The 14,887-nt window shown below is 47.8% G+C and overlaps 2 protein-coding genes across 2 annotated transcripts; both read left to right on the forward strand.

Moving 5' to 3' along the window:
* Positions 1-699: 699 nt before the first annotated feature.
* CEL (carboxyl ester lipase) lies at positions 700-5,986 on the forward strand (the record flags this gene model as incomplete). The annotated part of the gene is made up of 11 exons (XM_079544705.1): positions 700-765; positions 1,267-1,417; positions 1,644-1,766; positions 2,331-2,528; positions 2,614-2,744; positions 3,049-3,156; positions 3,499-3,616; positions 4,050-4,236; positions 4,758-4,961; positions 5,125-5,322; positions 5,809-5,986. The coding sequence occupies 11 exons, from the start codon at positions 700-702 to the stop codon at positions 5,984-5,986; spliced, it is 1,662 nt and encodes a 553-aa protein (XP_079400831.1).
* Positions 5,987-8,387: 2,401 nt separating this feature from the next.
* On the forward strand, positions 8,388-14,887 carry GTF3C5 (general transcription factor IIIC subunit 5; the record flags this gene model as incomplete). The annotated part of the gene is made up of 11 exons (XM_079544802.1): positions 8,388-8,537; positions 8,695-8,905; positions 9,149-9,347; positions 10,308-10,500; positions 10,966-11,070; positions 11,554-11,668; positions 12,315-12,395; positions 12,691-12,788; positions 13,514-13,596; positions 13,883-14,025; positions 14,727-14,887. The coding sequence occupies 11 exons, from the start codon at positions 8,388-8,390 to the stop codon at positions 14,885-14,887; spliced, it is 1,539 nt and encodes a 512-aa protein (XP_079400928.1).

The following is a 14,887-nucleotide window of genomic DNA, read 5'->3' on the forward strand; positions in this document are numbered from 1 at the left end:
AAACAGACTTCATTTTTGCATGTTCCCATGAAATCCTCATGCCTGTGTGTGCCATAGGCAGACAGCAAACCCAGTCCTCTACCCCAGCAATGCCATCTTTGTGAACTTTGATGATGAAAAAGTCCCAAGCAAAACACTGGATGCTGTTGCACGGACCTGGAAGAAAGTGTGCACCAATCCTGTGGACAGAAAGCTAGAAGAAGAGCTGAGAAAAGTACGTGCCATGTTCCTGAGCTGGGCTGGGCACTCAGCCCTGGTGTGCTGTGTAGGAAAAGAGTGCATGCAGCCCTTTTCTTTGACTTCCTCCAGGTGGTTGCAGTCCTACTTGCTGGCTCCTCTGTAGGTTTTGGTTGTGAAGTTCTGTGTATAATACTGTTAGCGTGGCCTATTGAATTACAGCAGGATTCCAAATCCAGGCCGTTGCATTCGATCCTCTTTCACTATCTGAATTTTGTCAGATTGAGATATTTCCTTACACGTGGATGGCCTTCATCCCATAGAAGCAACACCTGCAGGGCTCCCACACTGTGACACCAGCCTCCCTCAGCCAAGGTTTAGCCTTGGCCTATTTACGTACAAGGACTTACACAGCACAACTCAGAGCAAAAACTGCGTAATGGCACTGGCACATAGCTGCACTGCTACCTATATATACATACGTTGGGCTGTGTTTGGAGGCAGGCTCCTCAGGTGCACACCATGGCTCGCTGGGCGATTCTGAGCTTTGCCTTGTGCTGCTGCCTCGGGGTGGCACAGGCTGCGACAGTAAGTACATAGGCATTTCTTACAGCTTCCTAAGACTTTTTGCCTGTTCTTGCCTGAATGAGCAAATTTCTCCAATGTCTGCTCATGAAAAAGGCCTGCAAACAGTGACAGCAAAGGCAGGGTATTGTTTTTGAAAAGGCTGTCCCTGGTGTCTTCACAAAAGCGTCCTGCACAGTTCTTTATCAGATCTGGCTTGGCTTAAATCTTAAGGCTGTAGGTTCTCACAGTCTACCATGTACACATGGAAGAGCAGAGATATTGCTGCTGGCTGTCTGCTCCGAAGGGCAACATGAAGGACATTGGCGTGGGCACATCGCTGGCAGCAGCTACCTGTGGGCTTCCCACCAGGAATCCCAGGATGGCTGGGGGGAGGGGGCTGTGAGTCGCTTTGTGTTGGGGGACCCTCCAGCCATGGGAAGGTGTGGGTGCTGGCAACATGAGAAGCCTCAGACATGAAGGATTGCAAGGGATTTACTTTCTTCTCGATGGTACCACGTTTAGCTTGGTGTGGTGCTCACCGAGGGAGGTTTTGTGAAAGGCGAGAATAAACGACGGGGACTCCTGGGGAGCTATGTGGATATCTTCAAAGGGATCCCTTTTGCTGCCCCACCAAAGACACTGTACGACCCCCAGCCTCATCCTGGCTGGGAAGGTAAGATCGAGCTTTGGGTTTATTTTGTTTAACTTCTGTCTCTTTAGTCCATTGCTGGCAGGAGCTAGTTCACACGGGAAAGGGTCCCACTCGCTCCGCAACAGTGGATGGGGAGGCTTTGTTGCCCCTGCCGGACTTACAGAGGGGAAGATGGGTGGACAGAACCTACAACCAAAAGAGCTGACACCTCTAACCAGGACCTGTTGTATTCCCTTTCTTCTCTCAGGAACACTGGAAACAACAGAATTTAAAAGACGCTGCATGCAGACAACGGTTGCACAAACTGATGTCCGTGGGGAAGAGGACTGTCTCTATCTGAACATCTGGATCCCTCAAGGGAGGAAAGAGGGTATGTGTTTGGCAAAGACCTGAGGAGGAGATTCTTAGTTGCCTTCTGTGGATCAACTGCTTTGGGGCATCCCTCAACAGCTACATTTCCACAGCGAGCAAGCACAGCACTGGTTTTCAGTGGGAAGGGTAGGAGAGATTTCAGCCACTGTTCCCCAACTGCATTCCACTGGGAGTTGCAGCCTCTTCTACAGAGCAGAGATTTTCTTGGCCATAGGCTATCACAAAGCATCATGTCCTTGAATTGGAGACAACCCTTTCTGGACAAATGACTGTCCTACACTCTAGTAGAGATATAAAAGTTCTTTTCTTGTCAAGAAAAGAGAGTAATTTGCATGGGATGTCTGCCAATAGGGAAAGCCCACATAGGTTTGTTGTCCTGGGAATGCTTTTCCAATGCTTTTCCTGTGGTGGGGTAAGATGACAATGAAGATGACAGGGGCATTTGTGTCAGCCCCAATAGGTTCATGCCCAAGTGGAGCAGTGCTCAGTGAATGGGCATGGAAGTAGGCAGCACCTTCTGGCTGTGTAGTGGTTCACGCTGCTTTTCCTCCTCACCTCCTAGTCTCCACCAACTTGCCAGTGATGGTCTGGATCTACGGTGGTGCCTTCCTTCTTGGAGGGGGTCAGGGAGCCAACTTCCTTGACAATTACCTCTATGATGGTGAGGAGATTGCTGTGCGGGGCAATGTGATTGTGGTGACCTTCAACTATCGTCTGGGACCCCTGGGCTTCCTCAGCACTGGAGACGAAAACATGCCAGGTACCACAGTTGCTCCCTCTTAGGGGACCCTGCCCAGCTCCCCACCTTTGCCCTGAATGAATGGTGGGTACCCTCTGTTGCTCAGGGAACTATGGGCTGAAGGACCAGCATATGGCTATTGCCTGGGTGAAGAGGAATATCAAGGCCTTTGGAGGGGATCCAGACAACATCACCATCTTTGGGGAGTCAGCTGGTGCTGCTAGTGTCTCCCTGCAGGTCTGTTGTCCTTGTTAGACCACACTATAGCTGCTTCTCATTTCTGCAAATGGGCAAACCAGCCCCCTTGGCACTCTGATGCTTTCCTCCATGCATGCCATACCCCCTTGCTCTCCTCCTCTTCTCTCCTTCTCATCATACCACCTTTTTACTTCAACTGCTGAGTCTTACGTATAACAAGAGCTGGCTCCTTCCCTGGACCTTGTGTACAAATTGTGAGGGGGATCGGCCAGCTCTGGCGTGGAATTGTTTCTTCATGTTTTCATGAATGAAACTCTCTATTTTGTGCTATTTTGTGCTGCAGATGCTGTCCCCAAAGAATGCCGGTCTGTTCAAGAGAGCCATCAGCCAAAGTGGTGTCGGTTTGTGCAGCTGGGTCATCCAAGAGGACCCACTCACTTGGGCTAAAAAGGTAACGTGCACCTCTGCAGAGGGACCCCAACCCACAGGGGGAGGCTGGCACACGGGACAGTTAGTGGCCTGCACACCTACCTGGGCTGGCTGGATCGTGGCTGTGTCACTCCAGGCAGCAATCCTGAAGCTGAAGTCTTACTTGAGGGTACAGAAAAAAATATGAGATTTCATAGAAAAGAGCATAGCAAGTATGGGATTTCGCAGGAGCCATGCTGCCAAACACAGAGCTCTGGAAACACGAATCTTTGAGATTAAAACCAAGCTCTCCTCTGGGAAGCTGGGAATGCAGCCTGGCTTCAGGGAGTAATGCCATGAGCTTTGTCTCTCTCTTCTTCTGCAGGTTGGAGAGAAAGTGGGCTGCCCCACAGATAACACCACAGTCTTGGCCAATTGCATCCGTGCCACTGACCCCAAAGACGTGACACTGGCCTTCCAGTTGGAACTGACTTCCCTGTCTGGTATGTTCCCCAGCCTATGCTGTGTCCTCCATGCACAAAAAGTTCACTAAGCCTTCAATGGGGTACTGGGGTGATTGCCAGAAGTATTTAAACAGTGCTTGTGTCATTCAGTAAGGGGACAACAATGACAGATTTTGCAGTCACTCCTCCACAGACAGGTGCACACTGTGCTGAGTGAATGCTGTTGGTTGTGCAATGGCAGTGGTGGCAGAGGAGTTGTCTAGGGATTGTGCCTTAGCTCCAGAACAAGTAGCTTTCTGTTCTGCGATGTTTCATGAAAGCAGCAAGAGGAATTCCAGAATACAGCTTACAGACAACAACAAACTGACAACATCCATCTTTTTTTTTTTTTCTTAAGCAAATAAGATACGCCAGGCCACACAGCTGTTTTTTCCATGCTCCTAACAGATTCTGGATTTGCTTCCTGCTGCAGGTCCCGTGGTTCATACACTCACCATCACTCCCGTTGTTGATGGAGACTTCCTCCCTGACATGCCAGAAAACCTCTTTGCCAATGCTGCTGACATTGACTACATTGCTGGGGTCAATGACATGGATGGACATTTATTTGCTGGCGTTGATATACCTGCTATCAACCGTCCATTAGGGAAAATGACTGCGTAAGAGGACATTCCTAAAAGCCTTATCAAGAGAAACTTTAACATATTCCCAAACACCAAAGACTGGAAGGGGCACTATCTTCAGCACAGGATGTCACTCCAAGCTGGGGTGCCCAAGGCATGTGTTGCCAAGCCCAGAGCCTTCAAGAAAATGATCTAATTTAGTGGGGAAGCCTTCCAAATATCTTTAAGATACCCCTGAACTCAGCAGTAGAGACAAGCATGGCAGCCCTGATGCTCTCTGTGTGGAGTGTGTTCATGCAGAAATGCTGGGTGCCTGGTCCATAAGACCTCTCTTTCAGGACTAAAAGAGCTTATGGCCCATTTGGAACCCAAGCGGTTCTGCTGAGAAAGTTGTGTCTCTCCATCTAAGACCTGGATTGAAACTCCCGGCTTTTACTTCACCAAACAGTTGCCAACCACAGGTGTTGGATGTGAAACATCAAAGGGAGCTGGGACAACTTCTACGCTCCTCTTCGAGCTGCTGGTCCTCAATTATCTCATACCTCTTGTCTTTTCAGGAGCGAGTTCTATGACTTGGTCAAAGGACTTACTGCAGAGAGGGGTGAGAGAGCAGCCACCCTGACGTACAATCTCTACACAGAGACATGGGGTGACAACCCAGGGCAAGAAGTCATGAAGAAAACAGTGGTGGACCTGATTACCGACTACATTTTCCTGATTCCCACGCAGTGGGCACTAAACCTGCACCATCAGAATGCCCGGTGAGGAGCACAGCATTGGTAGGAGCTCAGAGTTTGTTTGGGAACCAAAATGCTACTCCCAGCATGAAGGGCTCCATCAGCGTTTGGAGCATAGTTACAAATCCACACTCCTTTTCCTGCTCCCCACTCACGGTTGCTTATCAAGTCTATTTTATTTCCCCAGGACTGGCAAGACATACAGCTATTTGTTCTCCCAGCCATCTCGAATGCCCATCTATCCAAGCTGGGTAGGGGCAGACCACGCTGATGACTTGCAGTACGTGTTTGGGAAACCCTTTGCCACCCCTCTAGGCTACCTACCCAAGCACAGGAAAGTCTCATCTGCCATGATTGCTTATTGGACCAATTTTGCCAAGACTGGGTAAGCGATCCTGGTTCCACCTTTGGAGCTTGCTGCAGCACTTCAACCTGTTGCTTTTGTCTATTAACTTCTCAGAAGCAATTCTCAAAAGCAGAGTGCCCTCTGTACTTTTGCAAACCTGGCTCTATGTCTCCCAGTGCTAGAGTTTGCTCTGAGCTTTCCTCATCCAAAGAACACCTGGGAACAGCAGAAGCATTTTCAGGACTTGTGATCTCTGCTTAAAATTTCTGATGACATTTCTTTCTGAACCCTGGAGTTGGGGCAGGAGTTCAGTTTGCTCTGTGCAGCCAGGGCCAGTGCTAGTGGGAACCAAAGGGGGAGAATGCAGGTTGGCAAGTTGCTCCTAGCAGGCAGAATTGCTATCATTTGTCTAAATTTCAAAGTCTCTCCTTGCACTCACTTAAAGCCTTACTTGAGCACAGATAAGATCCACAGAGAACACAAATCTGCCGTGATAAAACTAAACTTCTATTTCTTTTTTCCCAGCGACCCCAACAGTGGGAATTCAAAGGTGCCTGTTACCTGGCCGGCCTACACCACTGAGGGTGGTTACTACCTGGAAATCAACAATAAAATAAGCTCTGATTCAGTGAAACAGAATCTGAGAACCCCATATGTGAACTACTGGAATTCGGTCTATCTAAATCTGCCAAAGACATCGTAGACTGTGGAGCTGCTCCAAGCAAAACCGCCTTTTAAAGACAGACCGAGTTCATTAAAGGCTTGATTGCAACTGAGGCATTTTGGCTTCTGAGTGTCTTTGTCATTACGGTTTACTCCCTATCACTACAGTTAGGCAGGAAGCAGCATCTAGTCTCTTGGCAAAGCACATTCCCCTGACAGCAGTGGGTCAATTAATGATGCATCAGTGCATCATTGGCTCAAGGTTTGTTTTTGCTTGTGCCTTGCGTGATCCCTCTCAGGACAGACCCAATCCTGATCTGTACCTCTGGATATTGCCGGATTCTAATCATTCACACTTATAACAAACATCTCATAGATAATTATAATATATGCACACAAATCTCTTAGAGAAATGTTCCCCAGTTAACAACAACAACAACAATAATAATAATAAATGCAAGGAGGTTATTCTGCACTGGTTTATGGCCACAAGTCTCTGCTTCACAAAGACCAAGCTAGGCTGTGAGCTACAGCTCTGAACCAAGGAATTAAGCAGAGGATCAGAATTTGTCACCCAGGATTTGTACCTGGAGCTATTCCCAACTTTACAACACCATGGATGCTCACAACCTTGTCCCATACCAACATCCTCCCTGTGCCCATGGCCAGCTGCATGAAGCTTTGGTGCACAGCGCCCTGGCTGCTGTATCAAAGGGTATTTACCCTTCATCTGTTTCCACTTAGTAATTTTCCAGTGTTCAGTGAGCACAATCAGATTGGTTTGGTGGGGAATGAAAGGAAAGTTCAAAGACAGCTGTGGTCTTATAAATGTAATGCAAACAAAGGAGAGACATTGCAGGCACTCCACTTTTGGGTAAGAATTTCTGCTCAGGCAGAAAAAACACTGCAAATATTCTTAAAAACGCGGAGAGAAACACTTAAAGCCACGTGACCAACGTGAAGCCCAAGGCCAGAGAAACTAGAACTCACCTGTGCAGAACTCACCAGAACTTCATCAGCTGCTTTCTGTTCTTTATCTGGGAAGGTTCCGCTGCAGTGCGCGCTATGCCCGCCAGGGGGCGCTACGAGAGCGGCCCATTGCCAGCGCCTGCCGGAGCCGCGCATGGGATGCTCAGGGGTCAGCGTTGGCTATGGGATGAATAGGGTGCAGCGTTGGGTATAGGATGCCCGAGAAGCAGCATCAGTTGTTGAGGAGACTAACCCTTCTGTTTTGCACCCCCAATCTCTCGGGAAGGCTGAGCAAAGGGAGAAGAGAAGGAGGATAGAGATGGAGGAGCATAAGCCCAGAAAACATGGTGGTGTTGAGATAGGGAATGGTGCCCTGCATCACACCCTAGGGGACAGCGAGGGACACCAGGGTTAGCAGGGAGCCAGAATGGGTGCCAAAAGCTACAGGGGAGGGGACATGGGTGCAGCTGTGCCTACACATCTGGACAACACTTTCAGGCACATGGTCTGATTTTTGGGTGGCCCAGCATAGAACCAGGAGTTGGCCACAATGATCCTGATCGGTCCCTTGTAGCTCAAGACATTCAGTGATTCTGTGAGCTCACCATCTCTTGCTGCTGCTGCTGCTCCTGAGCTCTCCTCAAGCTGATTCCAAGGTAGTGAATTCAGCCCTGCTCTCCTGAATGGTGGGAGTGAGAAATAACCAACTGATTTCTTCAGAGACCAGATCTATTGTGAAAATGTTTTAATTTGTGACTGCAATGGTGGGTGTCCTGCAAGCAGAAACACACAACCAAAAACACATCATAGCCTGATATCACCTACACCCCCAACATAAGGATTCTTTCCCTGTTTCCTTGTTGGTTGGGTACTCCAGGTTCACAATCTATCTGATGCTTCCTCTCTGTCATTATTCCTATCTCATTATTGGTTCATAATTTGTTACCTCCTGATCTCTGCTAGTTTTGTTAGTGTTTATCATGTCTGCCCTGTCCATTTCCCTAATCTTGACACTGGAGCCTCTTGCTTTCTGCTTAGCTGTCTATCCAAGCACACCCCAGCTGGTCTATGAGTACAGGCCAGTGGGGTTTTTTATTTGCAAAGTTCTTTGGTGCACACCCCCCAGGGAGCTGACAAAGTCCATTTCTCCAAGCGAGCAGAACCCATAAACAGTCTCCAAGCAACGATCTCCCAGTATTGATCTTCCACATCTGTTTGCTCTTCCTACACAGCTCCGACTGCAGGTGTGTGTCTTACAGCCTTTGGCCGTCCTCAGGGGAGGAGAGCACACAGATGCACACAGCAGAGCCTCCTCGCGTCTCTCCAAAGCGCTCACACTCCGTTCTTTAAGCACAGCGCGCTGTGAAAGCGAAGGGCGACCCGGAACCTCCGTGCGGCGGAACCATTGCGCTGCGGCTGCGGGGAAGGGACGGGGACGGAGCGGGGACGGGTTGGAGACGGGCCGGGCAGCGATGGCGGCGGACGGGCAGCGCGCGGAGCGAGGCTCGGGGGTGCTGGAGCTGCCCAGCGCTCCGCGTTTGGTGTGCGTGGAATATCCGGGGCTGGTGCGGGATGTCGGCGCGATGCTGCGGACTCTGGGAGGAGAGGAAGGGGTGTCGAGGGTGAGGGGCTGCCGGAGGCCGCGTGTGAGGGAGGCGGGCTGCGGGTTACGCGGGGTATCGGGGCGGTGAGGCGCCGTGCTGGAGGTGGTGGGAAGGCGTTTCAGACCCCGGGGTGATGTGAAGGCATGGAGCTGACGGCGTGCCGTCTGTGATGCAGATCTACGCCGACCCCGGCAGAAGGTTGGAGCTGTATTTCCGCCCCAAGGACCCCTACTGCCATCCCGTGTGCGCCAACCGCTTCCCCGCCTCCGCCATGCTGCTCAAGGTGAAGAGGAGGACCGGGAGGAAGCGGGTGGGCGCAGAGGAGCAGGACGTGCAGTTTGAAATGGAAATCATGGGGATCGTCACGACGGTTTACAAATTTCAAGGTAATGCTGGTGTTTTTGTCCTCGGGGCTTAAAGGCTGATGGGAAAGAGAAAGGCTTCCTTTTAAGGCTGGAAGGGAAATCACACCTATTATTACAGCCTCCTTTCTGTATAAAGCTTTGCACAGATCTATCAGACTCCTGCTCCTGAAAGCTGAGTGCTGGGAGAAGCATTATCTTCACAACACACTTCACAGCGTTCTGACTCGTATAATTCTATGATTCCTTATGACTTGTTTCCCATAGGAATGTCAGATTTCCAGTACCTCGCGATGCATTCTGGTCCTGATGGCAAACAAACCTCCATGTATGACAAAGTCCTAATGCTCAAGCCAGAGAAGGAAGAATTTTTCAATAGGGAATTGCCTCTGTACATCCCTCCCCCAATTTTCTCACGACTGGACACTCCTGTTGACTATTTCTATCGGCCAGATGTCCAACACCGGTCAGTGCCTTTTCTCATTATAATAAATAGTCCATGTTGTTTCTTGAATGGAAAGACAGTGACACATTTTTCTAGTTTGATATATACTTCCAACGGGCAAATCTTCAAGTTAAGGTTTCATTTTTCATCATATGGAGATGGATTGAATCCATTCTGACACCAGTGCTGTTACAGGATCTAAGCTCGTAAAGCATCAGGCCAGCGTTAAATACATGCCTCATGCATTTCATTAGTTTTTGCTACTGAGTGCTCAGTACAAGTGATAGCTTTTCCTGCAGGAAACAACATGTCACATGGGATACACAAGTGTGGCTTTCTGCCTGCTTCCCATGGGCTGGAGCTGTGTGGAGGCTATGAGAAGTCAATGCCATATGTTCTTCTGACCACATTCACTGGATCTGTTCCCTCCAGGCCCATGGTCACTTATGCCTGAAGAACATTCTGTGAGATCTCCCACAAGAAACAGCTTTTGTTTTTCTCACTACTATCCTTTATCAGCACGTAGGGGAAAAATATATCTTAATAATTGCATTTCCATGTTATGCTGTCCCTGTACCCTGCTGAACTCCAGGAGTAACAGCAGAGCAAGGAGAGAATGTGCAGCCTGTTGTGCAACAAATCCATGTCATACAAATCAGTGATAAACTGCCTGGGGGGTTTCTCTCGAGTAGCACAAGGGATCTCTTTCATCAGAGGTACTTTGGCCATTTGGATGGTGTCGTTTTTTTAACTGGAATTTCCCTTCCTCGTTGATGTCGCAAAAGTCTTCGTGGTTACAAGTGTGTGATTCCAAAATCCACGAGGAGCTGAGGCCAAAGTAAAACCCACTGCTCATACAGCTTGATCCTTTCTCCTCAGTCATCTGGAAAACAAACTTCATTTTTGCATGTTCCCATGAAATCCTCATGCCTGTGTGTGCCATAGGCAGACAGCAAACCAGTCCTTTGCCCTGTCTTGTAGGGATGGCTACAACAATCCCCAGGTGTCAGCTGAGAACCTCATTGGCCTCAGCAGGGCCCGGCGCCCCAACAATGCCATCTTTGTGAACTTTGATGATGAAGTGCCAACCAAACCACTGGATGCTGCTGCACAGGCCTGGAAGAAAGTGTGCACCAATCCTGTGGATAGGAAGGTGGAGGAGGAGCTGAGAAAAGTACGTGCCATGTTCCTGAGCTGGGCTGGGCACCCGGCCCTGGTGTGCTGTGTAGGAAAAGACTGCATGCAGCCCTTTTCTTTGACTTCCCAGGAAATGGCTATAATCCTAACTACTTGCTGGGTCATCTGTAGGTTTTGTGATTGTGAAGTTCTGTGTATAATACTGTTAGTGTGGTGTGGCCTGTTGAATTACACCAGGATTCCAAATCCAGGCCATTGGGTTTGATTCCTGTTCACTATCAGCTGTCACTTGAAATCTTGGCAAAGAACGTTTGCTTTTTCTGTTCTCTGATCCTTCAAATGAGAGGGGCTATACTTCTCAGGATACTAGAATGTTTGGTGTCCAGAACAGCTGCACTTTTTGTAAATAATGGGTGGGATAAAAACTTGTCAAGGCATGACACCATCATGTCAAGCAATTGAATGAGGAGCATGTATCTGAAAATATTATGTATTATTTTAGCTCTTTGAGGTTCGTCCAGTCTGGTCTCGAAATGCAGTTAAAGCAAATATCAGTGTCCACCCAGACAAGCTGAAACTTCTGCTGCCTTGTTTGGCCTATTACATGGTAAGTCTGTATATCTGCCCTTGTTCCTGTCTGAGTTAGCAGAAAGCAAGGGTGGATCACCTGGGTGTTCTTTGCTCTCTGCAGTTTCTGAGGTCCTAGCTGAGCTTAATGTAAGAGGAAGAGGGAAAGTAAATCTTCCTCTTGAACAGAAGTTATAACCATGGAGGATTCAGCAGCTGTTAGCTCTGTTGGATCTGGTCTACTTTGTCATACAGTCAGACACTCAAATTGATTGTCCATCTGGCAACGATAGCAGATTTCTTTCCAAACAGATTCTTGTGACCTTGCAGATTATTTTTAAAGGCACACAAATATTTGGGCTTCAGTACGTTGCCCAATTTTGGTATGTAAATAGGAGTTGTAGAAAGTGATGAAGGAACTGGTAAGGAAGTAGATTTGGACCATGCAGGAAAACATTAGCATTTTCTAAGAGACTGCAATACAACTATATTTGCAACTTGTCCCCCCTGTTTGTTTACACAGATCACAGGTCCTTGGAGGAGCTTATGGGTTAGGTTTGGGTATGACCCTAGAAAACACCCTGAAGCAAAGATTTATCAAGTGCTGGACTTCCGAATTCGCTGTGGAATGAAATATGGTAAAAGGGTCTGACCCACAGAGACCACCTCTGCTGTATGCTTAATCCTTTGGTTCTTTTATTTTTGTTTGTTTTCAAACTCTTTTGCTCTGTCTGCTGTGATGGAGAGTGCATCTTTTGAGTTCATTCCTTCCTGCAGTTCTTCCATGAACTTCTTTATTTTTACACTAAGCAGTATTTCTTCCCTCATTTGGCATATTCCAAACCTTATGAACAGCTGTCTGACTTTCCTTTTCCATGCATTCAAAGCCCAAATGATGTCAGCAGGCCATCTTTACTCTTGCTCAGGGGAAGCACTAAGCAGTAGACTCTGTTGCTTGCATGTGCAGGACACCAGGACTCAGGCTGTGGTACATAGGGTTCCTTTGGTGTGATTTTTGTACAGAGCAAGTTGAGGGAAAGGACTTTGTGAGGTCATATAATAAGCCCTTGAGAGAGCTGTCATCTCGTTATGATCAGATCACATCTTCCCCTCTTTCCAACCAAAAAGGTTTTATCTGATACTTCTCTCTGTCTTGCAAAAGTCGGCGTATCCCAAAAATCAGCCTTTGTTTCACACAGTAGTCCAGCACTTGTTACTGAGCTAGGCATATTCTGTGGGATGCTTATCCTCAGTTCACTGTGGGTTTTCTTTTCTCACCTCTAGGTTACACCCCCAATGATATGCCAGTGAAAGCAAAACGCAGCACGTATAACTACAGCCTGCCCATCACTGTCAAAAAGCCAGGTATGTCGTGCCTGTCGAGCTGGAGGACTGTCTGACTCTGCTGTTTCTTTGTTTTACTCCATCCTACCCTCAGGTAGTGGGAAGTCTCCTGTGCTCCAGCTGAGCCAAAATTAGAACTCAGATCTTTCCTGTGACCAATTGATTATCTGGTAGCATCTCCTAAGGATCAGCCATGCATGCTCAGTTGCTGGGTTGATCTGCTTTTTGCTGAGCAGCCACGCTGGATCAACACTGGGAGGCAACAGTACAATGCCACAGTGAATCTGTTCCCAATCAGGTCTCTGTTGCCTTTCAGTAAGTCATACAGTCAGTGTACACGATCTGAAGCAGGGACTTGGTACTCCTGGTGCATCTGGTGCAAAAAAGCCTCCCTCCAGCAGGTATAAACTGAAGGTAAGCATTACTCTCTTACCAGAATACTGAAATAGCATTGTAAAAAGGGACTGTTTTCTGTTTCGGAATTCATTGAGGTTGAGGGTTTCTCTTTGAGACGTGAATGAGTTGAAAGTCACAAGTTTACCTGAAGAGCTGCTATTTGAACGTGTCACTGCCCAGGGAGGTGGTGGAGTCTCCTTCTCTGGAGATGTTCAAGACCTGCCTGGGTGCCTACCTGTGCGACCTGCTGTAGGGAACTGCTTTGGTAGGGAGGTTGGACTCGATGATCTCTGGAAGCCCCTTCCAACCCCTACAATTCTGTGATTCTGTGAACTTCACCTGCTGTTCTGTGAAGGTATTTCTTACAGGGGATTGCTAGTTTTGCTCCAGCCTTAGACTCAATGAACACTTTGTTTCAGTTGAGAAAACTGGAGAACTTAAAGGGCAGTGAAGTGCAAAACATTGCCATGTGTTTATCGGGTCATACTGCAGAACAGGCAGGGTAAAATGAATATTTAAATAGGAACCTGTTTGGTTTTTTCTTCCTTTTTGCTAGAACAAAACTGCTGATATGCAGTAACAAGCTACTGATGAAGCTGTAGCTTGGATAGTAAGTGTTTTGTGACTAGGGACAGATCTGTGCAAGAAGTGCCTTGTTGTTTACTCAGTACTCTGCCATTACACCAGAGTTGCCCTGTTACACCTCAGAATGCACATTAAATCCTTTCCACTTTTCCTCTTAGGAATCGGTCTATATTTTCCGAGAAGGAGCCTTACCCCCTTATCGCCAGATGTTCTATCAACTCTGTGACTTGAATGTGGAAAGGTACTACACACTGCCAGCCGAGTCCTCTGTTAGAACTAGATTTCAAAGCCTGTTTATATCCACTTCATTACTCTCACTCTCCTTGACCAGAAACTTAAGAGGTATTTGGCTTCTGAATAAAAACAGGACAGACTTCTCACCTAAACTTCCTTTCCCATACGACAGATGAATAACCAAACACGCTTTCCAGCTCAAGGAAAGCAAAGTAAGCCACAGTCTGTCTTATTTGAAGCCTGCAACTGAGTGCAGAAGGCTAACATTTCACCTTCTTTTTGTTGCTTTTTAGCCTGCAAAAAATCATCCATCGGAACGATGGTACAGAGTCAGAATGCACGGAGCGGGATGGATGGTGCCTTCCAAAGACTAGTGATGATCTGCGAGATAGCATGTCCCTGATGATAAAGCAGATAATCAGATCCACAAGACCTGGTATGGATGCTTTTGAACCTCAAAATGCCAAGCAGTGTATTACCACTTGTCTGATGACACAGAGACTGCATTAGGATCTTGTCAGTGCTGGGAAAGCAGCACTACTGCATTCACCACCTGTGGTGTTCCATGCTCTTGTGCATTACAGTGTGAGAGCTGAGGCTGTTGTCCTGCCACATGACATGGGTTGGAGACTAGGAACAGCTAAGAGTAGAGGTTTTCTTTTTCACTATTTGAGTATCATAGCCTTCAGGTTTGTAACACTATGTGATGAAGAGTACAGCAATAATAGGATGGCAGGGTCTTTAGCTGCAGTAAACGAGGACAAGCCCAAATGCAGCAGCTGTGGACACAGAAACAAAACAAAGCTGCTTACCTTTGGAAGGCCTCAGGTATGCAGGGATCTCCAGCAAGATACCCTTGCTTCCACTGCTAATGCTTAAATGAGGTCTGGGCAGGGGTGGATCCTGGCTCCAGCCCTTCTGGTCATGCTCCCCTGGGTTGGCCCTGCCTTCCAACCAGGTGGTCACTGGTCACTGCTTCAAGCCCTGACTTAGCATTTCCACTACACATGTGCAGCCTTAACTGTGATCCTCAGGCTTCTGCCTTACTTTCACTGTTTTATGAACTTTACTGCAAATTTCTTCAGGTTGTACTGAGAGATATGTCATCATGTCTTCCTTTCTTCCTTCCTAATTAAGCTCTTTTCTCAAGTACAACAAGCAGTGAAGATGGCAAAGAACAGCTGGCATATGAGTCTGCAGAGGATGAGGACGATGAAGAGGAGGAGGAAGAAGAAGACTTCAAGCCTTCTGATGGAAGTGAAAATGAGATGGAAACAGAAATCCTAGACTACGTGTGA

Source organism: Tetrao urogallus (assembly GCF_951394365.1).
Source record: "Tetrao urogallus genome assembly, chromosome: 19".
NCBI classification, from domain to species: Eukaryota; Metazoa; Chordata; class Aves; order Galliformes; family Phasianidae; genus Tetrao; species Tetrao urogallus.